This window comes from Myotis nattereri (assembly GCF_964212035.1).
Source record: "Myotis nattereri genome assembly, chromosome: 3".
In the NCBI taxonomy this organism is placed as follows: domain Eukaryota; kingdom Metazoa; phylum Chordata; class Mammalia; order Chiroptera; family Vespertilionidae; genus Myotis; species Myotis nattereri.
In genome coordinates, this window is record NC_138077.1 from 201,934,169 (window position 1) to 201,960,036 (window position 25,868).

General features: G+C 53.0%; 1 protein-coding gene across 1 annotated transcript in view; it reads left to right on the forward strand.

Annotated features, from left to right (window-relative positions):
- MYOM3 (myomesin 3) overlaps positions 1 to 24,038 on the forward strand; it is a gene marked incomplete at its 5' end in the record, with an annotated part of 49,749 nt that extends 25,711 nt beyond the window's left edge. Inside the window, 18 exons of the mRNA XM_081087310.1 lie at positions 119 to 297; positions 2,809 to 2,923; positions 3,897 to 4,053; positions 5,002 to 5,111; positions 6,775 to 6,819; positions 7,450 to 7,586; positions 9,252 to 9,396; positions 9,529 to 9,588; positions 9,973 to 10,040; positions 11,039 to 11,149; positions 13,984 to 14,071; positions 14,592 to 14,630; positions 14,883 to 14,991; positions 17,535 to 17,698; positions 17,910 to 17,946; positions 18,127 to 18,149; positions 19,919 to 19,974; positions 21,418 to 24,038. Of these exons, the coding sequence (XP_080943436.1) occupies positions 119 to 297; positions 2,809 to 2,923; positions 3,897 to 4,053; positions 5,002 to 5,111; positions 6,775 to 6,819; positions 7,450 to 7,586; positions 9,252 to 9,396; positions 9,529 to 9,588; positions 9,973 to 10,040; positions 11,039 to 11,149; positions 13,984 to 14,071; positions 14,592 to 14,630; positions 14,883 to 14,991; positions 17,535 to 17,698; positions 17,910 to 17,946; positions 18,127 to 18,149; positions 19,919 to 19,974; positions 21,418 to 21,681 (1,907 nt within the window). The 3' untranslated portion in view covers positions 21,682 to 24,038. The remainder of the gene's footprint in view (positions 1 to 118; positions 298 to 2,808; positions 2,924 to 3,896; positions 4,054 to 5,001; positions 5,112 to 6,774; positions 6,820 to 7,449; positions 7,587 to 9,251; positions 9,397 to 9,528; positions 9,589 to 9,972; positions 10,041 to 11,038; positions 11,150 to 13,983; positions 14,072 to 14,591; positions 14,631 to 14,882; positions 14,992 to 17,534; positions 17,699 to 17,909; positions 17,947 to 18,126; positions 18,150 to 19,918; positions 19,975 to 21,417) is intronic.
- Between the last annotated feature and the right edge of the window lie 1,830 nt (positions 24,039 to 25,868).

Sequence of the window (25,868 nt, forward strand, 5' to 3'; positions counted from 1 at the left end):
CTTGGTCGTGACTGACGGATTGACAAGCTTGCTCAGTACCTGGCTATCTGGCTGGCCATTGGGCTGTCTGAATTGGTTGCCTGGCCGCCCAGCTCCTTCTCTACCCCATCTCCCACAGGTCCCCCGTATGACGTGCGAGCATTCGAGGTGCGGGCCACCTCCCTGATGCTGCAGTGGGAGCCCCCGCTATACACGGGGGCCGGGCCGGTCACAGGCTACCTCATCAGCTTCCAGGAGGAAGGCTCTGAGCAGTGGAAGCCACTCACCCCAGACCCCATCTCTGGCACCCACCTGAGGGTGAGTCCCTGCCCCTTCATCCGCTGGCCCACCTGAGCCTTCCCTGCCACTGGACAAGGCAGGACTACAGAGCGTCAGAGCTGGAAGGACCCTCAGGGAGTACTGTCCTCACTTAATGGCAGCAGAGGACCAGAGAGGGGGAGTGACTGACGCAGGGTCACACAGGAATTGGTAGTAGGTTAGCTGGCTGGCTGGTAGACAAGCTGCTCCACTCTGAGCAGACTCCTCCCTAAAAATGCACTTATAATCGGTGAGGCGTATCAGCATGTGGACATGCTCATCCCTGGAACCAGGAATATTCTGCTTCAAGGGCTGAAGTGTCGAGAAATAATTAAGCAAGTGTGCAAAGATCTGAGGATGACGATGCTCACTGTTGCATAGTTTATAAAGGCAAAGTTTGGAAACAACTGTCCCTCAAGGGGTGTGCATAAATAAGTCAGAGTGCATCTTTAAGTGGAATCCTGTGCAGGGAGCATGAAGACTAGGTGGTTCAAGGAGTGGCGATAGGACAAAGAATGAGGTAGACATACATGTGCGTGTTGACATGAAAATATAGCCATCATATGTGGCTAAGGAAGAAAAGCAGAATTCAGAGTAGGACATACATACATTAAGTACCATCTGTATATCATAGTACACATATTACATATTAACAAACAGATATGCAGATGTATGTTTTTTCATTTGAATGAGGAACAAAAACTCTTTGGATAAACGAGAACTCTGGCAGAATCACTGGCTGTATTCACCTGTGGTGGTTGTAGGAGAAAGAAAAGCACTAACAATCCCCCAGCACAACAAAGACACCTTTACAGGCCAGGAAACTCAGGCGTCCACGGAAGCATTCTTCACAGACACAAGTGGGCGATAGACAATCAATGAGAAGCCCAGACTCCAGGCCCCTGGGTCACCGCCGCCAGCTCTGAAGCTGCAGGTCTCACAGGCCTCCCTCGTTTAAGGCACAGTTCTGGGATGTGGATTAGGGTTTTTTTTCTGGGTCTCGGGAAAGAGGGGTATTTTCTCCAACTCACTTTCCTGAAGGTGTCTTTCACCAGCAGGAAGGAGGGTGGGGATTTCAAGTCCACACATAAGCATTCGGTTCGTTAGCACCAGGCGGAAAGACAGGCTGAAGGAGCCAACACAGAGTGGAAAGAATAAGACACTAAAAAAAAAAACCAATACGGCGCATGTCATGTTTCTACACGAATGGTGTGCATTTAAAGGCTAAATGGATTATTACAAAACTGTTGATTCTGGTTGTCTCTGGAGATGGGACCGCTGGGAGAGTTTTAATCCTTCCTTTTATATTCTCAATTGCTTTAATATTTTCCCTAACAAATGTGTTTCTTTTGTAACCAGAAAAAAAAAAATACTTTCATTTGAAAAAATAACATTAAGGCCACCTAAGACAGAGTCAGGGGGGACAAGCCCGGCCTGGGGAAGGCTCTGAGACTGCAGTCGCCGCCTCCAGGGGGCCAGCTCCCTGCGTGGAGTCGGCTAGTGCTGGACAGCTGGCCGGAGAGAGCCACTCGAAAAGGATGGTCTCTCTGCACCCCCCGCCCCCTGCCCATAAGTTGGCCCAGGACAGAGTGGGCAGGCCTCAGTGACTTGGCACCATTTCTTCATTCACTAAATACTTCTTGACACCTACTTAGTGTCTGGAAGCAGGTCCTACATGGAGCCATCCTTGGGTGACAGGCAATTACAATTCCATGTATTACACAACGGAGGGGTGTCTGAGGGATTCTGGGAGCTGGGGGGTTTAAGGATGAGCTGGGAAAGGGGGTGGGGGGCGGGGGCACTCCAGGCAGAGGGCTCGGCTGAGGCACAGTCAGGGAGGCATGAGAGGACGTGACAAACGCGGGGCCCCTGAGGGGTCATGGAATGAAGGGGGCGCCGAGAGGAGGAAGAGGACAGGGGCCAAGGTCACATTAGGGGGAGTCTCGGTACTAAACCTCAAAATCTGAACTTGACCCTGAAGGCCACTGACAGATCTAAGCATAATCCGACTGGCATCCTGGAGAGACGGGCAGAGGAAAGATCGGCCGGGAAGTGGGTCTGGGCGGAGATGCCCCTGGGGGCGCTGTTGGACTAACCCAGGCGAGGAGGAACACACGCCGGGGAAATGAAATGGGGGCTTGGTGATCGCATGTGTGGGTCTTAAGAAAAAGGTGTTGAAGGCTGCTCTGGGGCAATACATGGAGGAGAGACGGGGTGCAGGAAGGGAGAGGGGTCCTCACAGGGAGATGGATGATGAGTTAAGCTGCGAGCCAATGGGGCTTCAGGTGCCACAGGCATGGAGACCATCCCCCTGGGGAACCTACTAAAACCTGGAAGTCAGGAGAGCGATGTGCTCCTAGCCCGCCCGTCCCCACCCCCAGGGCAGCCTGTGCCTTCCCGGGGTTCCACTCATGCGCGGTTCCCAGCACCCCGTGGCCGTGGTTTCGGGAAGGGTGGTCTTTGCTGTCCTTGGTGCTCACTCTCGCCTCCCTCCCCCACTCCCACCCCCAGATTTCCGACTTGCAGCCGGGGAAGCGGTACGCGTTCCAGGTGCAGGCTGTGAATTCAGCTGGTCCCGGGCAGCCGTCCATGCCCACCGACCCCGTGCTCCTAGAGGACAGGCCAGGTGCGGGCAGGCGGAGGGATGGGCTGGGCCGTTGAGGAGGGGCTCAGAGGGGGTCAGAGGAGCATGTGGAATTGCAGGACAGGACTTCTGTCCATCCCTCCCACCCCCACCCCAGCCCCCCAGCACTCCACACTTCTTCCACCGTTCCTTCCTTCCTGCTGTTTCTCTCTCCATCCCCCATTCCGTCTATTTCTATGGAATCCCAAGTTATGAGCACGTCTTCTGTTTGAAGGGGCCTCCCGTGGTTTTCACATGACATGTTCATAAACGCACACAATGCTTCATGGAGATTGGAAATAACGCCCAACTCCAGTCCCAAGAATTATTTCAGGTGCCACGCGAGGGTTTGCCTGTCCTGCAGTCACAGCTCCTGAGGTCCCCTCCCACGTGTGCCAGGTTCTTACCCTGCCCTCGCCCTCCCAACCAGCCACCCCAGGAACCAGTTTAGAACGGAAGTTATTGTAGCTCCGAGAGGTGAAATGATCAGGTCGCACAGCTAGGACATGACAGAGTCACTCAGCTCTCCTCTCTATAAGGCATATCTCTTTCCATCTTTTAATTATTCACTCATTCAGCAAATATTTGGTGACGCCCACATCACACTGGGGGTACGGCAGGGATGAGAAAGCAAGGTCCCCGCTCTAGTGTGTGTGTGTGGGGGGGGACTTGGGGGGAGGTCAACAGCACAGATGGACAGTAAACAAGAGCCAGTTCCGTGAAGGAGACAGTGATAAATGCTATAAGGGAAATGCAACGGGGTGATATGGTGGGGTGAGGGTCACTTTAACGGGGTGCCCAGGGAGGGCCTCTCTGAGGAGGTGACGTTTGCAAGGCCTCGGAGGCCACAGCAAGGGTCTGGGGTTGTTGTTTTATGCAAGTGCAATAGGCAGCCATTGGAGGGTTTAGCAGGGGAGGGGCGTGACCTGGTTATTATTTGTAAACATCGGCGCCCTCTGTTGGACCCCGCCCTCAGATGCCCCCGAGATCAAGGTTGGTGTGGATGAGGAGGGCTTCATCTACTTGGCTTTCGAAGCCCCCGGGGCCCCCGACTCCTCAGAGTTCCAGTGGTCCAAGGACTATAAGGGCCCGCCGGACGCCCAGAGGGTCAAGATCGAGGAGGAAGCTAACAAGTGAGTGAGGAGAGGGGTGGCACAGCTAGTCCACGGGTCCCACGTGTTGTCAGATGAGTCAGCAGAAGCTCGTGGCTGAGACCCCCCAGCAAGACCCACAGATAATGAATGAATGAATGAATGAATGGGCCTGAGAAGGGATGCTTGTCTCTCACTATGGATGCTGACTACCACCTTAGGGAGAAATGGAGGAACAGGGCATTTAAGGCTGAAATGACAGCGTTCATTTGGAGTGTTTTTCTGTAAGCAACTGCACAGGACTCCCTTTCTAGCCTGGGAGCCAATGACTTGTTCTTGGAGCATCTCTGGGCTCTGTGTCATCTCATTTGTAAAAAAGAGGGGTTGGGCCCTAGCCGGTTTGGCTCAGTGGATAGAGCATCAGCCTGCGGACTAAAGGGTTCTAGGTTCAATTCCGGTCAAGGGCACATGCCCGAGTTGTGGGCTCGATCCCCAGTAGGGGGCAAGCAGGAGGCATTGATGTTTCTCTCTCTCACTCTCTCTCTCTCTCTCTCTCTCTCTCTCTCTCTCTCTCTCTCTCCCTTCCTCTCTGAAATATAAATAAATAAGTAAACAAATAAATAAATAAAAAGAGGGGTTGGGAACAGATGACCAAAGGTCCCTGTCAAATGCCTCCACCCCAGCAGCTCGTGGCCTCGGCCCTGTCCAGCAGGAGGTAATGCTGATGACTTGAGCCCTATAGGGGGAGTTGGGCCGTACAACCAGTGAGACCCTGTGCCGGCCAGCCCTCTAACGGGGGCCACTGAAGATGCCAGGCCTGAGCTGCCCTGGGCAGGGGACCAAGTGTGAGGAGGCAGCCACCCTGCTCCCCAACCTGGCCGGGGTCTGCAGTTGGGCTGCAAGTCTCCAAAGCTGACCGAGGCTCTCCAGCCCCCAGGCCTCTAGTGCACAAGGCCCCGCGCGGAGCACCTGCTCTCCTCTCTCTGCCAGGTCCAAGGTCATCCTGAGAGACCCTGGCCTCGAGGACTTGGGCACCTACTCGGTGGTGGTCACCGATGCCGATGAAGACCTCTCAGCGAGCCACACGCTGACTGAGGCAGGTAAGTCCCTGCTCCCCTGCCACCTGCCCAGAGAGACAGGCCCAGATCGAGTCCCCCAGAGGCCGGCAAAAAGCAACAAAAGTTTGTAAAGCAGCGATTTCCAGAGAAGTGGGTCCTCACCCACCCAGTCAGCCAGCCAGTCAACTAGTAAATACCTAGTGAGCACCTTCCATACGCCAGGTACTGTCCTAGGATTACATCCGTGAACTCAACGGGCAAAAATCCCTGCCTGGTGGAGTTCGTATTCTTCTTGTCTCTCTTTCCTTTTTCTAATTTGGATATAAGCAAAGGTACTAGAATTATTTCCCTTCCTTCTATAGCCTTAAAAAGCACACACACACGCACACGCACACACACACACACAAAACACTTCGTCAGAGAAATGAGGATAGCAATAGGGAGCAGTGGGGACTATGACAAACCGGAGAATAGAAAGGTCATCCATGTTGGATGATTTACACAGAACTGAGCCCTGGCAGGTTTGGCTCAGTGGAGAGAGCCTCAGCCTACAGACTGAAGGGTCCCGGGTTCGATTCTGATCAAGGGCACATGCCCGAGTTGCAGGCTCAATCCCCAGTAGGGGGTGTGCAGGAGGCAGCCAATCAATGATTCTCTCTCATCATTGATGTTTCTATCGCTCTACCTCTTCCTTCCTCTCTGAAATCAATAAAAATATAAATAAATAAATAAATAAATAAATAAATAAATAAATAAATAAAAACAGAACTGAAATCAGTGCTAATGACTGATAAGACTCACTCTCTTCTGTCTCCATAGCAACTGGGGGACAGCCCTGTTGATGGCACAGGAGGTCCTTTGATTTTGTTAAGAAGCAGAAACCAGACAGACCCAATTACAATTCCACAGTTTTCTGGCTATTTGACTTGAGCAAGTCATGTCACCTCTCGGGGCCTCAACTGAAACAATGTCATACAGAAACATTTAGATGATTCTATGCAAACTAAAGCCATCAACAAAAGGGATGGGCTTTTCGTTATGTTTTGTTCTGACAGTATTCTTGCTGTGAGTCCAGACTCATGCTGAAGTCTCTGGAGCTCACAAGGGGAAAGGAGACTGGGCTCTGCCGCTGCCAAGTCATCATGCAACACATGTTTATTAGGTACCTACTGTGTGCCAGACACTCATGTAGACTCAGAGCTCTGCTTTGCAGGAGAGAAAGCCTAACAAAGAGGCAGTTAGCAAATGAGGCAGCACTCGGCAGAGCTGCCCTGGAGACTTCTAGGCTGAAGTGCTGTGTTGGGGCCAGACAGCCCTCAGAGACCAGGGCAGCATATCACAGGGGGTTAAGAACAGAGCTCAGAACCCAGTGGGCCTGGAGCGGTCAGAGGTGGACAGTAATGCTCACCCCACAGCAGTGTGTGAGGACCAGTGAGATAAAAGCACCCGGCACATAGTAGGCACTTCTCAAGGGAGGTGGCACTTGATCTCAAGGTGACCCGCATCCCCCTCTGCATCCCCCTCAGTCGCCCCAGGGCTAAGGCCCACAGTGCTCATCTTCAACGCCTGTGTAGCAAGTGACCCCAGGTTGAGGGGTGTTTCTCTGGGACGTTCACCCACCAGGGGCCCTAGGACGGCTGCCATGGACCCACTGATCCCAGTATCTCATTCTCTTTGATTTCTTCCTTGCTCTTCCCTGTCCCAGAGCTGGACAAGCTGAAGAAGTTGAGCCATGAGATCAGAAACCCAGGTAAGCAATCCTCAGGCTTGACCCCTCCTGGGGTGTTTGGAGCAGAGTTGAATCAGCAAAAGCAAAAAACTAGCTGGGGGGGGCGGGGGGGGAAGCGTGGCAGGGGAGGGCTTGTGGGGAGGCCGAGGATGGGGGCATCATGGGGCTGGAGGGCAGAAACCTGGGGTGTCAGCAGTCTGTGAACTGGAAAAGGGAAGCCAGGTAGAAAGGGAGTGCAAGGAGGGCAGGGGGGATGTTTCTTCTGAGGTGGGTTTTGCATCATGGGAACCTCTGCTTCCCTCCGCTGGCTAGTAGCGGGCAGGGTCATACACTTGGGTGCACATTGGAATCACCCCAGGAGCTTTGCAAAGTCCCAATGCCTAGGCCACACCCCAGACAATCAGAGCCTGGACATTGATGTTTTTGAAAGTCCTTGGGGTCCGCCAGGGTGAGAGGCACAGCCTCCGAGGTGTGGGAAGAGGAAACACTTCCTTAAAATGAGCTCACTAGAGCGAGCCCCACCCCAGTGTGGCTCCTTCAGACATGCAAGCGCCGTACACAACATGCTCAGGGTGGGGCTGGTGCCGAGTAGGGAGGGGAGAAGGGGCCCAGGCCCACCCCACTCCGTCCTGCCTTCTGTCTGCCTCACAGTGATCAAGCTGATCTCGGGCTGGAACATCGACATCCTCGAGCGAGGAGAGGTGCGGCTTTGGCTGGAAGTGGAAAAGTTATCTCCGGCCGCTGAGCTTCATCTAATCTTCAACGAGAAGGAGATCTTCAGCTCACCGGTAACTGGAACTCAGGTTCCTTCCTCAGTGAGGTCCCCTGCCCAGCTCCTGGCGTCCCCTGGCAGTGGTTCCCACAGGTCGGCAGCGCCCCCTAGCGGACTTATCGGAAACGGTCACAGTGATGGGGTGGGGATGGGGACACCTGGTTTTCAGTACCTGGAGGGCAGGTGGCAGGGATGGTAGATGCCCGCCAATGCGAATCCCACAAAGCATTCCCCACACCCCCTACAACATTTGAATGTCCCGCCAGACATTCTTCAGATGAAAAACCCACACTCATACGGATAATGATCCAAGCCTAGACCCTAACTCTGAGATATACAGAGAATTTTCACAGTTTTAACATACACTGAATAGAGTTTTTATTCAAGTAGACACTTCACATATGCTCTTTCATTCATTTTCCTGTTCTTGGACAGAATAATTTTTTATCTTTTTGCTTTTCTTAAATTCAAACCAATTCATTATAAATCAGTGCAGCATGAGCGTGTACCTGATATTACTTTTATTTCCTGAAATTGCTTTTATTTCTTCTTCCTATTACACTTGTAGTATTCCATTGCCTTTTATAGTTGACACACGAGTTGCCCATATTCAACTGTTTTTACTTACAATTTCAATCTCATGACAGATTTAATTATGAGATCATATTATTTGTGAATTTTATCACCACCAGAAACTATGTGTTGTAGAGAGACGAGAAAGAGCTCAGGGTTAGATGTCACAGGACTCATTTATCATCCCCATCGGTTGTGTGCCCTGGGACGGGACCCTTCCCCTCTATGTGCCTCTGTTTCTGCATCTGTACAATGGGGCTGGTTGTCCCAGCATCAGGAGGAGCAAATGAGGAAATAGGTTTGAATGTTCTGCTTAACGATGAAGTATGAACTTGGCACATGGCAGAGGAAGTGTCACAAAGTCTAGACTATCACTGGCCCTGCTAGAAATATAAAATAAAACTGGATGGCTCCCTCAAACCACACATACAAATAAGACCAGAGGGAATAAGGTTCTAAATGTGGAAAAGAGCCCAGCCTGCGTGGCTCATCAGTTGAGCGTCGACCTATGAATGAGGTCACGGTTCGATTCCCAGTCAGGGCACATGCCTGGGTTGCGGTCTCAATCCCCAGTGTGGGGCATGCAGGAGGCAGCCGATCAATGTTTCTCTCTCATCATTGATGTTTCTCTCTCTCTCTTCCTCTCTGAAATCAATAAAAATACATTAAAAAATAAAATAAATGTGGAAAAGAAAACTTTTAAAACTGTTAGAATATGACAAAATACAAACAAGTGTTAATTCTGGATAGCAAGTTGCACAGGCTTTTTAAATATTATCCTTTATACTTTTATGGAGAATTGTAAAAGAAGTAGAAAAGGAAAAAAAAAGGCACAATAGGGGTTGGAGCTTATTATTAATTTTAATTAATTCAAGCACCAAGACTCATCCCTGTGCCTGCCGGACCTCAGGGGTGTTGTTGGAGGCTGAGTCGGGGGAGAACCCCACACTTTAAGCAGTAGAGGGTTATCCAGGGCTCCCTCCCCATCTCTGAAGGCGTCTACTCTGCACATACCTCTCTCCAGGTCTAACTGCACGTATGTGCCCATAATGCAAATGCCCTGAGACTGGAAAAGGGCAAAGGTGATTCTCGGGTTTGTTCTCCCCAGGACCGCAAAATCAATTTTGAGCGAGAGAAGGGCCTGGTGGAAGTGATCATCCAGAACTTGTGTGAGGAGGACAAAGGGTCGTACACAGCTCAGCTCCAAGACGGAAAAGCCAAAAACCAGATCACCCTGGCCCTGGTGGACGACGGTCAGCCGTGCCCTGCCCACCCGCCCATGCACCCGGCCTCAGCTCGCAGCTCTGGGGTCTTCTGTCCACCCTGATGCCCGGTGGACTGGTGTTCCTCTCGGCTCATGCCAGCCCCTCCCTATGTGTTCACAGATTTTGACAAACTTCTGAGGAAGGCAGATGCTAAGAAAAGAGACTGGAAGAGAAAACAGGGTAAGAGTTACTGGGGTGAAGTTCAAAGGCCTCGGCCACGGGGCCAGGGGTCAGGACTGGGGAACTCTGGACTATTAGGTTAATAGATCCCTCAGCCCTGCTGGGCCCCCAGGGAGGCCACTGCAATTCAGTCCAGCTCTGTCCCTGTGCCAGAATGAAACAGCACTTGCCCCACGAGGAAAGTTTGACCTCCTTAAATTTTGCACCCTAGGCACCTCCCTTGCCTCACCCTAGCCTCTGCCGTTCTGGTGGGGGCAGAATCTAAGGGGACCCGTGGTCACTAGCTGCCCCGATCCCAGCTGGCTTCCCTGGTCTCGCCACCAGGTGGCGCCCTGGCCGAGCCTGGAGCTCTGACGGGTGGGCGTGTTTGTTTTGCACTTGCAGGTCCCTACTTTGAGGAGTTCTTACAGTGGAAGGTCACCGAGGACTGCCAAGTGTTGCTGACGTGCAAGGCAAGTCCCTGCCCCTGCCTCCAGCCCTGCCCCGAGGCCCACTGAGCCTCTATCTGTGGCTTGTCCCCAAGCCTGGTGGCTGCATTTGCTCTGCTCCCACAAAATCCATACCCTGTGCCTGGTTGATCCCACACCTGCAAAGTAGCCCAGGGAGACTGCATTTAACCAGAAAGCAAAGCCACCCTTCGCAGAGCCCAGGGAGCAGAATTAGGGTGAGTTGGGTCAGCCTGGAACTAGGTCTCCAAGCTGCACAGGGTAGGGGTTCTTTGGGGCCTGGGGTCTGGGAGCAAGTGAGGGGTCTATGTGTTGAGCAGGTTCCCTGCAGAGCATGATTTTATTTCATCTGCCTCACGAGCATCTGTGAGTTAGGCATTACCACCCCCACTTTACAGATGGGAAAGCAAACAGGGAAGTCACTCAAAATCAACAGGTGGAGCCGAGAGTCTGTCTGACTCCGAGTGGTGCTCCTTCCCAGCACCCTGCGGCTTCTTTAGGGAGCTGGGGGAGGAGGGGTACTCTCCCAGAGCCTATCCGTTCAGCAAACTCAAAGTACCTGCTGTGCACCAGACACTCTGCAAGGCACTGGGCACACAAGGAGGAAGAAGTGGCCTCCTTAGGAGCCCACGGTCTGAATCAGGATCCTTGGAAAACAGCGTGCCTCCAGCTGTGACCGAGACTCGTGTGCATGCTGGGGGGCTTCCAGGAAGGCTTCCTGAGGGAGGTGACAATTGACAAGGCTAAGATGCAGAGGTGTTTACAAGGAAAATAGAGCAGCAAAGGGATCGAGAGGCAGGGGGAACAGCATTAGCAAAAGTCCTGAGTCCAGAAGCCAGCAGAGACATGGGTGTGAGGAAGAAGGGGGCTGGGACTTACAGTGAGGGTGTGTGTGTGCAGGAGAAAGTGTCACATTTATAAAAAAAAAAAAAAAAAAGCTCTGATGAGCTGAGTTTTTACTTAAAAAGAGGAAGCCTGATGGAGCCAGTCTCCACTTTCCCCAGGTGACCAACACCAGGAATGAAACCCGCTTCCAGTGGTTCTTCCAGAACAAAGAGACGCCGGACGGCCAGTACGACCCGCAGACCGGAGCCGGGCTCCTCTGCATCGAGGAGGCAAGTGCAGCTCCGGGCAGTGCCAGGAGCTCCGGGTGCCGAGTCAGGAGCAGGCCAGGGCTAGGGGGAGGCCGGTGAGCCAGATGCCACAGGTACAAATGTAAGGGGGCCCTAAAACTCAGTAATCAAGATAAATAGTATTTCAGCCCTCGCCGGTTTGACTCAGTGGATAGGGCATCGGCCCACGGGCTGATGGGTCCCGGGTTCGATTCCAGTCAAGGACACATACCTCGGTTGCAGGCTCCTCCCCAGCCCTGGTCAGGGCACGTTCAGGAGGCAACCAATCGATGTGTCTCTCCCACATCAATCTCTCTCTCTCTCTCTCTCTCTCTCTCTCTCTCTCTCTCTCTCTTCCCCTGCCTTCCATTCTCTCTAAAAATCCGTAGAAAAAGTATCCTCCAGTGAGGATTAACAACAAAAGATAAATGATATTTCATACAATATTTTTTAAAATACAAATAATGGGGCCAGGGGAGGCATGGGGGAAACAATACCAAGATTTTAAATAAAGAGAGGATCATTAACACTGATTTTCCCTTTTGTGTGGACCCCAGTCCTGGCCCTGCCCCGTGTGGCCTTGGGCTAGTCCCTGTTCTCCTCTGACGTCAGTTTTCATGGTGGGAAGGGATGCTCTCTCAGGTTCCTTCCTGCCCTGACAGGCTAGGGTTTTAGGGTGTGAATGCCGGGCACCAGGCCCAGGACTCAGTTCACCCACCCACTTCCCCCGTGGTCTCTGAGGAGGTGACCTGGTTAAGATAGAAACGCAAGTCTTGTTCTCAAACATTCGTGTGGGGGGAACCGGCCCGGCCATGGCATACTCAGCCCCAGGGCGCCTTATGTGCCATGCCAGCTCAGCCTGGTTCAGTGACCCTGAGTCGGGGGGTGAAAGGATTGAGAAAAGACAGACAAGAGAATGAAAGCTGGGTCTCGGTGGGACGCTGCTCGCTGATGAGGAGACAGCGCCAGCGCCCACAAGCTGTGTCTTTATTTTATAGCAGATGCCACGAGGCAAAGTAGGGGCGCGATCACGTTGTTTACAGCATTCTCGTGAGTTTCAACCTCACTCAACTACATGCACCTGAACTCTAGCACACATCACTTGGGGCCACTACGTGTTCGGACCATAGGATCAAGCTTACAGCCACAGCCATTGGCTATGATTGTGCTGGGAGGCCCTGCCCTCCAGCTAGGACTTGCACGTGGCAATGAGAGGACCCTGTCCTTTCATTAGTCCGAGGCTTGAACCTGGCCCAAACACCGTACCTGCGCCCCACGCATGTGTTTCTGCCCTGCTGCTGACTTCTGCGGCCGCACTGGGTGCCCAGGGGGACTGGAGCAGCACGGACCTGCTGGTGAGGAAGGAAATGATGATTCAGGGTCTTCGCCCACATCCCGGCCGGGACGATGCCAAGTTGGCCTTTGTCCTCATGGTGCAAGCTCCTCACACAGGGCTTGGCACTGAGTAGATGCTTAATAGCTCCTGAGTCTTATAATCATCCAACCCCCTTAGCGCAAAACTTTCTGGCTTCCGAAGAGGTACCTCCCTGCTCCTCACAGCACGGCCACCGCGGAGCCAGGCCAGGATTCTGCCACCGTCTTAGATGAGTAAGCCGAGGCTCAGAGGGTTTAAGTGCAAAGGCCCAAGGCTAGAGAGCAGGGTCAGAAGTCACTGCAGTCACCTTCCCCGGGTGGGGGGGGGGGGCTGTGGAGCCTTCACTTTTGGGGGGGGGGAGGACTAGGAGAGGACTCTTGGGGTTTGGCCCTTTGGTCCCCAGGTGAGGAGCTGCCTCTGCCTTGGCCGCGGCCTCACAGCACACGATGTAGAAATGGTGAGGCTGAGGGGACAGGTAGGCAAACATCACTCCGCAGGCCCTGAGGGAGATGCTGGGTAATGAGAAGTCCCATCTGACCTGTGGACCGTGTTTGAAAAGTACCACTCAGCCCTGGCCGGTTTGGCTCAGTGGATACAGCATCAACCTGCGGACCAAAGGGTCCAAGGTTCCATTCCAGCCAAGGGCACATGCCTGGGATGCAAGCTAGATCCCACCCCCCCACCCCCCACCCCAGTAGGGAGCGTGCAGGAGGCAGCCAATTAATGACTCTCTCTCATCATTGATGTTTCTATCTCTCTATCTCTCTCCCTTCTTCTCTGAAATCAATAAAAATATTTTTTTTAAAAGTACCACCCAGTAAGGCCAGTGCGGCTCAGTGGTTGACCATTGACCTATGAACCAGGAGGTCATGGTTCAATTCCCGGTCAGGGCACGTGCCTGGGTTTCGGGCTCGATCCCTAGTGTGGGGCTTGCAGTGGGCAACCAATCCATGATTCCCTCTCATTATTGATGTTTCTATCTCTCTCTCCCTCTCCTTTCCTCTCTGAAATCAAATATATATAAATATATATATATATATAAAGTACCACACAAGTTAATGGTTTACTTATGTGTTGCTTCAGGCTTCATTTTGGGGTTAACGAGCATGTGCCAGAGAGGACCCCCTGTTCCTGAGGGAAGGAACACACTTCCTTCTGAGAGCTGCAGGGATCCCTCCTTCCAGGGCCCCCGGAAGCAGGCAGCCCAGGTGGGGGGTGAGTGGTGCTGGGACAGGCTCCACGGGGAAGGGCCACTCGCTCTGCTTGGAGCAGCTGCTCTCAGGCCCAGACCAGCCCTGAGTTGGAATCAGGGGGCTCTGGAGCTGGAGGGAGCCTTAGAGCGCACCCATTCCAGATGGGTAAACTGAGGCCTGGGGAGGAGATGGGTCTTGCCTGAGATCACACAGAGAGCGAGGCCCGGCCTGGAGCCCAGCTGACCCTGCCTTCACCCCCTTCTCTCCAGCTGTCCAAGGAGGACATGGGGATTTATAGGGCGGCGGTTTCTGATGACCGAGGGCAGGATGACACCATGCTGGACCTCACAGGGGAAGGTAGGGGCTCACAGGCGATGTCGGAGGCGGGCCAGGGGGGCCGGGGGAGAGCGCACTGAACAGTGGTCTGGAGCCCCATCGCACTTGGGGCAACTGAGGCCCAGAGAGGTTAAGCGACAGGCCCAAAGCTGCACAGCTAGTCAGTGGCAGGGGCCTGGTCTGCGTGACACTGATGCCCATGTTCACAGAAGCATACCACAGTGAGCCCAGGCTTCAAAACTCCCAGCCCAGGTTCACTCCTCTGCCCCACAGGGGCCCCTGGCTCCTCGTGCAGCTGTTGGCACAGCTGGCAAGAGCATTGTCAGGTCGGCCCAGGTGGCCTCCACCCGTGGTGCCCCTGCCTTATCCGTCACTCAGTGCCCGGGCTCCCTCCCGCCTGGCCGTGGCAGGCATCCTGCAGGGCTCCCTGTGCCCCGAGAGCTGCTCGTGAGCTCCTCCAGCCTTTCTAAGGATGTCCGCCTCCTGGTGCGTCCACGGGGGAGTCGGACATCCACTGACCGCTCTCTCTGTCTCCCCCCAGCCCTGGACGCCGTCTTCACGGAGCTGGGCAGGATTGGTGGTAAGTAAGCCCCTCTCTGCCCCACCCTCCCTGATGCCAGATCACCTCCAGGGAGCTCCGACCAGCCTTGGCTCCTGGGGGTGGGCTTAGCCTCCAAACCCAAGGACAGGGGGCGGAGGGAGGAGAAGCTCCTGCCTCCTCACAACACTGCATCCTCCCACCGCACCCGAGAGCAGGGACAAGCTGGCGGGCCCCAAAATGTGCTGCCCGAGGAGCTCGGGGGAGACTCACGCCTCTCCTCTGCCTCGCCAGCGCTCTCTGCCACCCCGCTGGGAGTCCAGGGGACGGAGGAGGGGGTCCGGATCTTCAGCAAGGTCAAGTACTACAACGTGGAGTACATGAAAACCACCTGGTCCCACAAGTAGGTCGGCTTTACCCTGGAGCCCTAGCCCGGCTGTAGGGGGCCCAGCCCAGTCCCCAGGGGTCGGCAGACAGGGTCTCCCACTGGTCCTGTTGTCCACAGAGGGAGTCAGGAATTGGGAGCAGAAGGGAGGTCCCCCAGGGCAGCTGGGTAGCCTGGTGGTAGGACCAGCTTAGGGCAGCCTCTGGAACTGAGGGAGGGAAGGGTGCAGGAACCAGGGCGAAGCAGACAGCCAGGTGGAGGAGGGGGTCATGGTGCCCTTGTGGGTCTCTGCAGCCTTAGCAAACTCAGGCGCAAGCAGAAGGGCCTGTGGGGCTGACAGCTAACTGAGGGCCAGGGCTTGAAGGTAGGACAGATAAGGTATCCACGAAGATTTGACTGCGAACTAAGTCACCCCAGATTGTATGAGAGCAGAATTTTTCTGGCGCTTCTCGTCATTTGCACTCCTCAGCCTTGTGGAGCAGACATTGCTGCACCCGTTCTGTGAAGAAGGCTATACTGACGTGGTCAAGTTTGTCAAATGAGTGAGAGTTGAGGCCAAGTTGAATTCCAGGATAATGAAGGTCCTACTCTAGCGTTTCTAAGCGCTGTGACTAAGCCCAGACACAGGAATTAGAAACACAACTTCTGCAACACAGCACTGGGACATGGGCCAGGTGTTTTCAGGATGAATTTTAAGTTAAAAATAAAAACAAAAAAAGGTTAGCTCTAGCCAGTTTTGCTCAGTGGATAGAGCATTGGCCTGTGGACTGAACGGTTCTGGTTTCAATTCCATTCAAGGGCATGTGCCCAGGTTACGGGCTTGATCCCCAATAGGGGGCAAGCCCATCAATGATTCTCTCTCATTATTGATGTTTCTATCTCTCTCTTCCCCTCTCCTTCCTCTCTGAAATCAATAAAAATATTTTTTTAATAAAAGTTTAGCCCTGGCCAATCCAATGTGTCTCAGTAGTTGCATTGTTGGCCTACACACCTAAGGGTTATGGGTTCAATTCCCAGTCAAGGGCATGAACCTGAGTTGCAGGCCAATCCCCAGCTCAGGTCAGGTTGTATTTGGGAGGCAACCAATAGATGTTTCTCTCTCTCTGTCTCTCCCCCTCCATCCCTTCTGCTCTCTCTAAAAATCAATGAAAAAAATATCCTCGGGTGAGGATTAACAAAAAAAAAAAAACAGCAACAAAAAGAAGTTTAAATGGTTTCTTCCTAAGGGCGAGGGGGGAGTGATTGTGGAAAAAGCCCTGGGAGGATTAAAGAGGAGGAGAATGAAGAGGCGAGGGAGTGACTGGTGGTCACTGACCTGAGCACTACTTCCTCCGATTCCCAGCCTGCAGGACATGGCACAACACACTCAGCAGTGGCACATAGTTGATGTGCCACAGGGTTTAATGGATGGATGATGGATGGGTGGATGATGGATGGATGATGGATGGGTGGGTGGATGATAGATGGGTGGGTGGATGATGGATGGATGATGGATGGATGGATAGGTGGATGATGGATGGATGGATGGATGGATGATGGATGGATGGATGGATGATGGATGGGTGGATGATGGATGGATGGGTAGATGGGTGGCTGGATGATGGATGGATGGGTGGCTGGATGATGGATGGATGGGTGGATGATGGATGGGTGGATGATGAATGGGTGGATGGATGATGGATGGATGGATGGATGATGGATGGGTGAATGATGGATGGATGGGTGGATGGGTGGATGGATGATGGATGGATGATGGATGGATGGATGGATGGATGGATGGATGATGGATGGGTGGATGATGGATGGATGGGTGGATGGGTGGCTGGATGATGGATGGATGATGGATGGATGGGTGGATGATGGATGGATGATGGATGGATGGATGATGGATGGGTGGATGATGGATGGATGGGTGGATGATGGATGGATGGGTAGATGATGGATGGATGATGGATGGATGGATGATGGATGGGTGGATGATGGATGGATGGGTGGATGATGGATGGATGATGGATGGATGGATGATGGATGGGTGGATGATGGATGGATGATGGATGGATGGATGATGGATGGGTGGATGATGGATGGATGGGTGGATGATGGATGGATGGGTGGATGATGGATGGATGATGGATGGATGGATGATGGATGGCTGGATGATGGATGGATGGGTGGATGATGGATGGATGGGTGGATGATGGATGGATGGGTGGATGATGGATGGATGGATAGATGGATGATGGATGGATGATGGATGGGTGGCTGGATGATGGATGGATGATGGATGGATGGATGGATGGATGGATGGATGGGTGGCTGGATGATGGATGGGTGGATGATGGATGGATGGGTGGATGATGGATGGATGGATGGATGAATGCATGGATGAACAGTTATGGAATGTCTCATGGATGCTCACCACCTTCAGCTCAGGAATCTGGAAACAAAACCCCGGGAGAGGGTTTGGGGCCAGGGGAGCCTGTAGACCTGCAGACAGAAGTCTGTCCTGAGCAGCACAGGTGGGCTGCGCCGTGTTGACCATTCCTCTGGCCCACATTCAGAGAGAAGCGCCTGGAGAGCGGGGACCGGGCGAGGGCTGGCACCACGCTGGATGAGATCTGGCTCCACATCCTGGATCCCAAAGACTCAGACAAGGGCAGGTACACCCTGGAGATAGCAGCCGGGAAAGAAGTCCGGCAGCTCTCAACCGACCTCTCGGGGCAAGGTGAGCTGCCCGCCTGTCTGTCCCCAGTGACAGCCCCATGGTCTTTGCGGGGGGGGGGGGTGCCCATCCCCACCCAGCCTGGCATTGCCCCAAGATAAAATGGGCTGGGAGGGGAAAGGGTGGAGGGCTGGTGGCGCCCGAGCCCTGCACCTGCGGGTCACAGGGGCAGGCGCCCTCACACCCCCTTCCCCTTCCCTATTTCCTTCTCAAGCTTTTGACGACGCCATGGCTGAGCATCAGAGACTGAAGTAAGTTCCTGTGTGTTTCTGTGAAAATCACAGGCCCGAGGGTCCTGCATGAACTGTGCACAGGACCCCTTTCTGGGAGCCGGCCAGCTCTCCCTTTCCCTCCTCGCCCCTCACCCCCACCCGCGCACCCTGTCCTTTAGCAAGTGGAGCCCTGAGCCTTTTCCCATTTCTGTGTTTCAGAGCCTTGGCCATCATCGAGAAGAGTAAGTCCACCGACATTTCCATTGTTTTCATTTCTGGGGTTGGGGCGGCTTCCAGGGAGCTTATGGCCCCTGCGAGGCTGTGCAGGTCCCAGAGGGGTCTGTGTGGCTCTGAGCTGTCACGGAGCTGCCAGGGACACCTGGGCGGTGACGGCATGAAGACAGATGGGTAAGGACTCCGAGGGTTCCTGAGACTGTGGGCGTGGAGGCACCCAGCATGGACCAAGTGCCCAGCAGGCCCATGGGCAATGTCAAGTGCAAGGTCAGGTGGAACCCGACAGGTAGGGGACAGACAAGAACAGGCTGGGCTGGCTTCTCCACGTGCGGTGTAGGGAGGGGGAGACTTTAGAGCTGAAGCTGGTTCTGGCTGGTTCTGGAGCCTCATCTCATGAGGGCCCAGCCCCAAACCCGGAGGGAGGTGGCGCCGTGTCTGTGCTGCCTGGGGCGTCCACCCCCTGGTCCATGCACCTGAACTTCGTCAGGTCTGCCCCAGCCAGGGCTGGACCACCCCGTTCTAGGAGGCTGCCTGTGTGGTCCCACTGACCCGGCAGATCAGAGTAGGAATTTCAATGAGGAAAAGACTTCTGGTGGCCTCACAAAGCAGCCCCCGACAACGCGACAACCAGGGAAGAAACTGAATGACTCTGAGAAACACAAGTGAGAACTCGAAACTGCTAGCTGGGGTCACCGGTGGGAGAGGGGATTCTCCCTCCATAGGGACATTGTCCCTGAGTCTCCCCACTTGGCGGGAAGTGCGGGCCTCAGCATTCATTAAGGTAGCTGGGAAGTGGGGGTCCCCGTGGCCAGGCAGTGGGGAGTCCTTCAGGGGCGTGGCCTCTTAGGTGGCGAGAGTGCAGCCCGAGACCCCCCTCAGCCTGCGCCTTGCCAGGAGGTGCCGCCATGATCAGGAGGCTCACAAGCCCGCCACACCGCCATCCACTCACTTACCCAGCACGACATCCCTCCCATCCTGGGATGTGCGTCCCTGGGCAGGACACCCGTCCGGGACTCTAACAGAGGGAGCTGAATTCACCACACACGGTTGCTGGGCTTGTGGAATCCAGAGAACAGGGAAGTGGACCCTTTCACCAGCTGTGAAGGGCCTGGCCACCATTCCACAGCGTCCATCTCTGGGGCCTCTCCCCCACCCCGACCCAGGGTCCTGCTCCCCTGCCAGCCATCGGACTGACACCCGCCACTCAGGCTCTTTGCACATCCTGGTCCGTGCTCTAGGGCCCACGCTCCCACCCCCTCCTGCTCCCACAGCCTCACCTGCAGCCTAAGGAATATACTGACTTCCTGCTGAGTGGTGTGCAACCACTCCCCTTGCCCACCCACAATGGCCACCAGGTCCCCTCCTTGACCAGAGCCAGTGTCCCAAAAGCTTCTGTCCCATTTTTCCTTGCGCCCTCTCCCTCCCCCCCACCCCCGGAGTTTCCAGTTCATCAACACCTACTGTGTGCTTTTGCCAGTTTAAGGCTCAGAGCCATCTTATGTACCTTCTTTCCCAGTTCTTGAGGGGGGGGCATCCCATTGCCCCCTCCAGGTACCACCAATCACGACGAAGACTTCAAGTCAATAACAGAAACACATTATGTCCCCTACTTTCTGTGTATAAAGGCAAGGAAACACATGATACAAATTTAAAGATTTCCATCCCTAAAATGATGAAAATGGAAAACAGGAGCAGAGCTCAGCTCTATGGATACTTGCTTCTGGGACGCAATCTGCAGGAAAACTTTCATCACCGGGGTCTCCCTTTTTCCTTGCAGATCGTGCCAAAGTGGTGAGGGGCCTGCCAGATGTGGCCACCATCATGGAGGATAAGGTACAGACCGTCCCCAGCCCAGGGCCAGCAGTCCCATGCTGTGTTCCCTCATGTGTCCATCAAAAATCATGGCACAGCCCTGGCCGGTGTGTCTCAGTGATTAGAGCATTGGCCCGCATATTGAAGGGTCACAGGTTCAATTCCCAGTCAAGGCACAAACCTGGGTTTCAGGTTCAATCTCTGGCCCTGGTCAGGGCATGTGCACAAGGCCACCAATGGATGTGTCTCTCTCCCATCAATGTTTCTCTCCCTCACTCCCTCCCTCCCTCCTTTCCACTTCTAAAAATCAATGGAAAAAATATCCTTAGGTGAGGATTAACAACAACAAAAATCATGACACCCTGTAGCACTGAGGATTCCAGCGCCTGGCCGAGTGACACCACCTCATGGCCACATGTAGTATAAAGGAAGCGTCTGAGCCTGGGGTCAGACCCACGGGGGTGCTCGCCCCAGCTCTGCCAGCTCGCTCTACCGGCCCTGGGTGTCATGAACTTCCTCTGTGAACTTCAGTTTCCTTTCGGAGTTCAGTTAGATGACCCCTAAAAGCCCTTCCAGGGCTGCAACTATGCAAGTCTCATATTCTAGAAAATGACAGCACTGTTATTACGGTGCTTACTCTTTGCCAAGCACTATTGCATATGTGTTACATATTTTAGCTTGCTTAACCACCAAGGCAACCACATGGAATGGGATATTATTACCAGGCGCACTGTATAGCTGAGAAAACTGAAACCCAGAGAGGTTAAAGGACTCACCTAAGGTCACACCGCGTGAAGGGGCGGAGCTGAGTGTTTGACCGTCACATTACACGGCTCTGATTCAGAGCTTATTTAAGAATTTTCAAACGCAATTTATAAATCTTTGTATTAAAGCAGGATAGCCTTATCTGCATATGTCATAATGACATATATAGCACAAAAAGCAATAAAGCAAAGTTCAGGCCATTCTGGGGCAGATAACTGGCAGAATAATAATGATCTAAAACCCTAACTCAGTGGTTCTCAACCTTCTGGCCCTTTAAATACAGTTCCTCATGTTGTGACCCAACCATAAAATTATTTTCGTTGCTACTTCATAACTGTCATGTTGCTACTGTTATGAATCGTAATGTAAATATCTGATATGCAGGATGGTCTTAGGTGACCCCTGTGAAAGGGTCGTTCGACCGCCAAGGGGTCACGACCCACAGGTTGAGAATCGCTGCCTAACTAGAAAGTATTCTTGTGGAAAAGTGGAGGATGAAGGAAAGTTGAGGATGGAGGATGTGGGGTTAAAGTAAAATGTCTCTCCCTTTAATGTTATCCCTTTATGTGATACACTAAAATGCACAGAATGAATTTATCACAAGGATCAACTTGCACTGGGAGCTCTCTGGGGGAGTCACGGCAAATGCCCGGGGTTACTACAAGGAGCTGATCAAGTGTTCCCTTCCTGTCTTTCCAGACCCTGTGCCTGACCTGCGTCATCTCAGGAGACCCCGCCCCTGAAATTTCTTGGCTGAAAAATGACCAACCTGTCACCTTCCTTGACCGCTACCACATGGAGGTTAGGGGGTCAGAGGTCACCATCACCATCGAGAGGGTCAACAGTGAGGACAGCGGGCGCTACGGCGTCTTTGTCAAGAACAAGTATGGCTCTGAGACAGGCCAGGTCACCATCAGCGTGTTCAAGCACGGGGAGGAGCTCAAGGTGCTGGAGAAGAAGTGATCAGACACAGCCAGGAGAGGGGGTGGGGTGGGTGGATACACCAGGGTGGAGCAACAAAGACCAGGGTGGGGTCCCCTCCAGGAAAGTAGGATCAGCCCTGGACTTGGAAAAAGACACCTCTGAGCAAGACCCAATTTCAGCTCTACAGTCTCCATCAGCCTTGCCTTTCTCGTCAATCAAACAGGAATTCCTACTCCTAGGGATTGTTTATGAAAACCCTTTTATAAACCATGCTAGAGGCCCAGTGCACAAACTCGTGCACATTGAAAGGAAATTAATTAGAAGAAATATTTTAGAGGCCGGGGAGGGATCATGGGAGATTGGCTCCTGGGCATGTCTGGCCCGTCTCGCCCAGTCCCAATCAGCCGGACCCCAGCAGCAAGCTAACCTACGGGTCGGAGTGTCTGACCCCTGGTGGTCAGTACGTGTCATAGCGTCTGGTCGAGCAGTCGACCGTTTAGTCAGACACTTAGCATATTAGGCTTTTATATATATAGATACCAGTGGTCCTCCACAAAAGACAATGTCCAAGTTTTTGGTCATCACAGCTGGAGGTGTCTATTGGTAAAAGTGTCTATTGGTAAAGGTCAGGGTGCTGCTAAGCACCATAGCTCCACACCACATGGAATTATTCAACCCCAAGTGTCAATGGTGCCAAGGTTGGCTAGCCCTGCCATAAAGTGATATATCACAATATCCCTCTTCTAGGATACTATATTTTCCATTCATGTAAGTTCAACAAACATTCATTTGAAGTCTAGCATGTGCCAGGCTGAGGATGGCATTGGGAGCATAAAGATAAATACTATTCAGGCCCTGCTGCCCAGGAGGCTTCAGTCCACTGGGGAGAGTCAGACCTGGGTACAAATGACACCAGGACAAGGCAGATGATAAGATTATAAAAGTGTAAGTAAAGTGCCACTCATGGTCAAAGGAGAGAGACAGACGTCCGTCCCAATTGGAGGAGGGGGGCTTTCAGACATCTTCACGGAACTAGCAGAATTGTGTTGGACCCTGAAACATGAGTCCAGTTTGGTGGTGGTGATGTGAGGAGGACATTTCAGGAATGGGGCGTGGTGGGAGCAAAGGCGAGGAGGTGGGTGATGCTGCCTGGATGGCATTGGATGCCAGGCTGGTGAGCTGGATGACCTTCAGGACGTCTTCAAGCTCAGGGCCTCTACCTGCTATGACAGATACCAGTTGGCCTTGCTTGGTGGACCTCAAGTCAGAGCTGGGCATTTCACCACTCTCCAATTTCCTTATTTTTTCCATTGATTTTTAGAGAGAGTGAAGGGAGGAGTGGAGACAGAGAGAAGCATCAATGTGAGAGAGACACATCACATCGATTGGTTGCCTCATGCACATGCCCTGACCAGGGCTGGAGATGGTTTCTGCAACCGAGGTATGTGCTCTGGGCCGCAATCGAACCCGTGACTCTTCAGCCCATGGGCCGATGCTCTATCCACTGAGAAAAACTGGCTAGGGCTTCTTTTTTAAAATAAGATTTGGATTGGGTGGGGTTTATAAGGTTATAGATGTTTGTTGTAAAAATTTAGAAAACCATCCTATATAATAAAAGCCTAATATGCTAAGTGTCCGTTCAACCAATCAAGGAGTAATATGCTAATGATATGCTAAGGCCACCCAACTGCTTGCTATGACGTGCACTGACCACCAGGGGGCAGAGGCTCAACACAGAAACTGCCCCCGGGTGGTCAGTGTGCTCCCACAGAGGGAGCGCTGCTCAGCCAGAAGCCCTGAGCTGGGCTCATGGCTGGCGAGCACAGCAGCAGTGGCGGGAGCCTCTCCTGCCTCCACAGCAGCACTAAGGATGTCCAACTGACAGCCTAAGCCGTCAGTCAGACATCCCCCGAGGGCTCCCAGACTGCAAGAGGGTGCAGGCCAGGCTGAGGGACCCCCCCCCCCAAGTGCACGAATTTCATGCACGGGGCCTCTAGTGAAAATTATAAAAAAGAAAATAAAAATCACCTATAATTCCAACACCAGAAGATAACTCACCTCTGTTTTCTGAAATGACTTCTGAACTTAAGGATAAAATGAATCATTCCTACATCTACCACCTGCACGTGCATCAGGAATGGTGGGTAACATATCCCCCAGCCCAAGTTCTGGGCTCATGGTTCAGTCATGCCAGGTGTTCAGGGGAGGGGGGTGGCAGGAGGACTTGAACATGCCCTGGCCAGGAATGAGTATGGGGAATTGTGCAGGTCTTGGAGGCAAACACATTTTGGACAATTCTTTTCCTTTCTCTGGGCCTTGATTTCCCACCTATAAAAAAATAAAAATAAAAAAAAAGAATGCTACCCTGGCCCGTTTGCTAAGTGGTTAGAGCATCAGCCCGCAGACTGAAGGGTCTCAGGTTTAATTCCCAGTCAAGGGCATGTACCTCAGTCACAGGTTTGATCCCTCACCCTGATTGGGGGCAGGGGCAGGAGGCAACCAATCCATGTGTCTCATATCAATGTTTCTCTTGCTCTCTCTCCCCAAATCAATGGAAAAAATATCATCGGATGAGAATTTAAAAGAAAGAAAAGGAAGACTGAAAGATCATTTTTGAGGGCCCTTTCAGCTGACACTGATATTCCCCAAACTCAATCCTCCTCTGCTTTTCTGGTCTCATGATGATCTGATGAAGAAAAAGGCTCATCCCCACCCTCCCTCCCACTCTCGTACTTGGCATCTCAGAGGAGAGACTTGGCTTCTTACACGTGTCAATGAAAAATGTCACCAATTTCAAAGAAATCAGCACAGTACCCATGCACCCTATCCCTAGCAGCAGTCCGGATATGCATCCATATGTACTTCATCTTCACACAAAGCACCCTCCCTCTCCGTCACGTGATCTTCACCGAACACAGGGAGGTAGGCAGAGGTCTTGATGACGACAATATATCACAGAGGCACAACACTTAGGAGGTTTTAAAGCATTCTCATACCGCAGCATTCATCAGTTCAGTGGGACGGCATCAGGGGCCCCCTTTTTACAGATATGGCAGTTGAGGGCCTAAATGGTAAGTGGCCGGGTCAGGTCAAGGACAAGAACAAGGGTCCCTGGATCCTGGTTCAGAGACATTCTGCTCTGCCACACTTGCCCCTGAGCCGAGCAGACCGGTATATGGAGGCCAGAGGTGAAGCAATGATAGTTCTTAATAAACACGTGAGAATTGCCAAAGTAATGAAGGAGCAAATCAGTGAGCAGATGTGTAAATGGAAGTCGCCATTGTCCAGAAGGATAACATTTCCTCCATGGAAGGAGGGGGGCTGGGTGGGGACCGTGGTCCACAGCAATTTGTCATGAGTTGTTTGTTCTCTGAGTAACATTTATCCCTCCTGTTGGCCCTGATGAAACATGGTGTGAGCGCCCCCTGTTGGTGGGGAGCGGGATTGCATGCTAAGAAGCTCAGAAGCAGTGCGTCCTGGGGCTGTGAACTGTGATTTGGTAACAAATAGTTGGGGAACTAGAGCTGAGCCCTCTTGTGCTGTATATGGACAGTCTGTCTTTGTCCAATCTCCCTGGATAGAGTCCTCAGAGCAGCATCCTTGAGCAGGCTTCCTGAAGACTGGGCTCCCCATCACCCTTTTGTGCTCTGCTCTTTTTCCCTGCTTCCATCTCACGGAGCCCAGGCGCAGCTGGTTTCTCCATTGGCGTCCCACCCAGGAAGACTGTGGACAGGGCAGGTTCCAAGAGTGGGGCAATGAGGATGGAAGTAGACCTTTCATTGTTCTCTCTCAGTTCGTCCCACTTAATCCCAATGAAACCTCAGTCCACTCAGATGGGAGAAAGTGGGACGAACCTTGCTAACAGATATTGTGATATAATAAAACTAGAGGCCTGGTGCACGAGATTCGTACACTGGAGGGGGGGGCGGTCCCTCAGCCTGGCCTGTGCCCTCTCACAGTCCGGGAGCGGGCCTAAGCCGTCAGTTGGACATCCTTAGCGCTGCTGCAGAGGCAGGAGAGGCTCCCGCTACCGCCACCGCGCTAGCCAGCTGTGAGCCCAGCTTCTGGCTGAGTGGCGCTCCCCTTGTGGGAGTGCTCTGACCACCAGAAGGCAGCTCCTGCATTGAGTGTCTGCCCCCTGGTAGTCAGTGTGCATCATAGCGACCAGTCGTTCCACTGTTTGGTTGATTTGCATATTAGCCTTTTACTATATAGGATAAATAAAT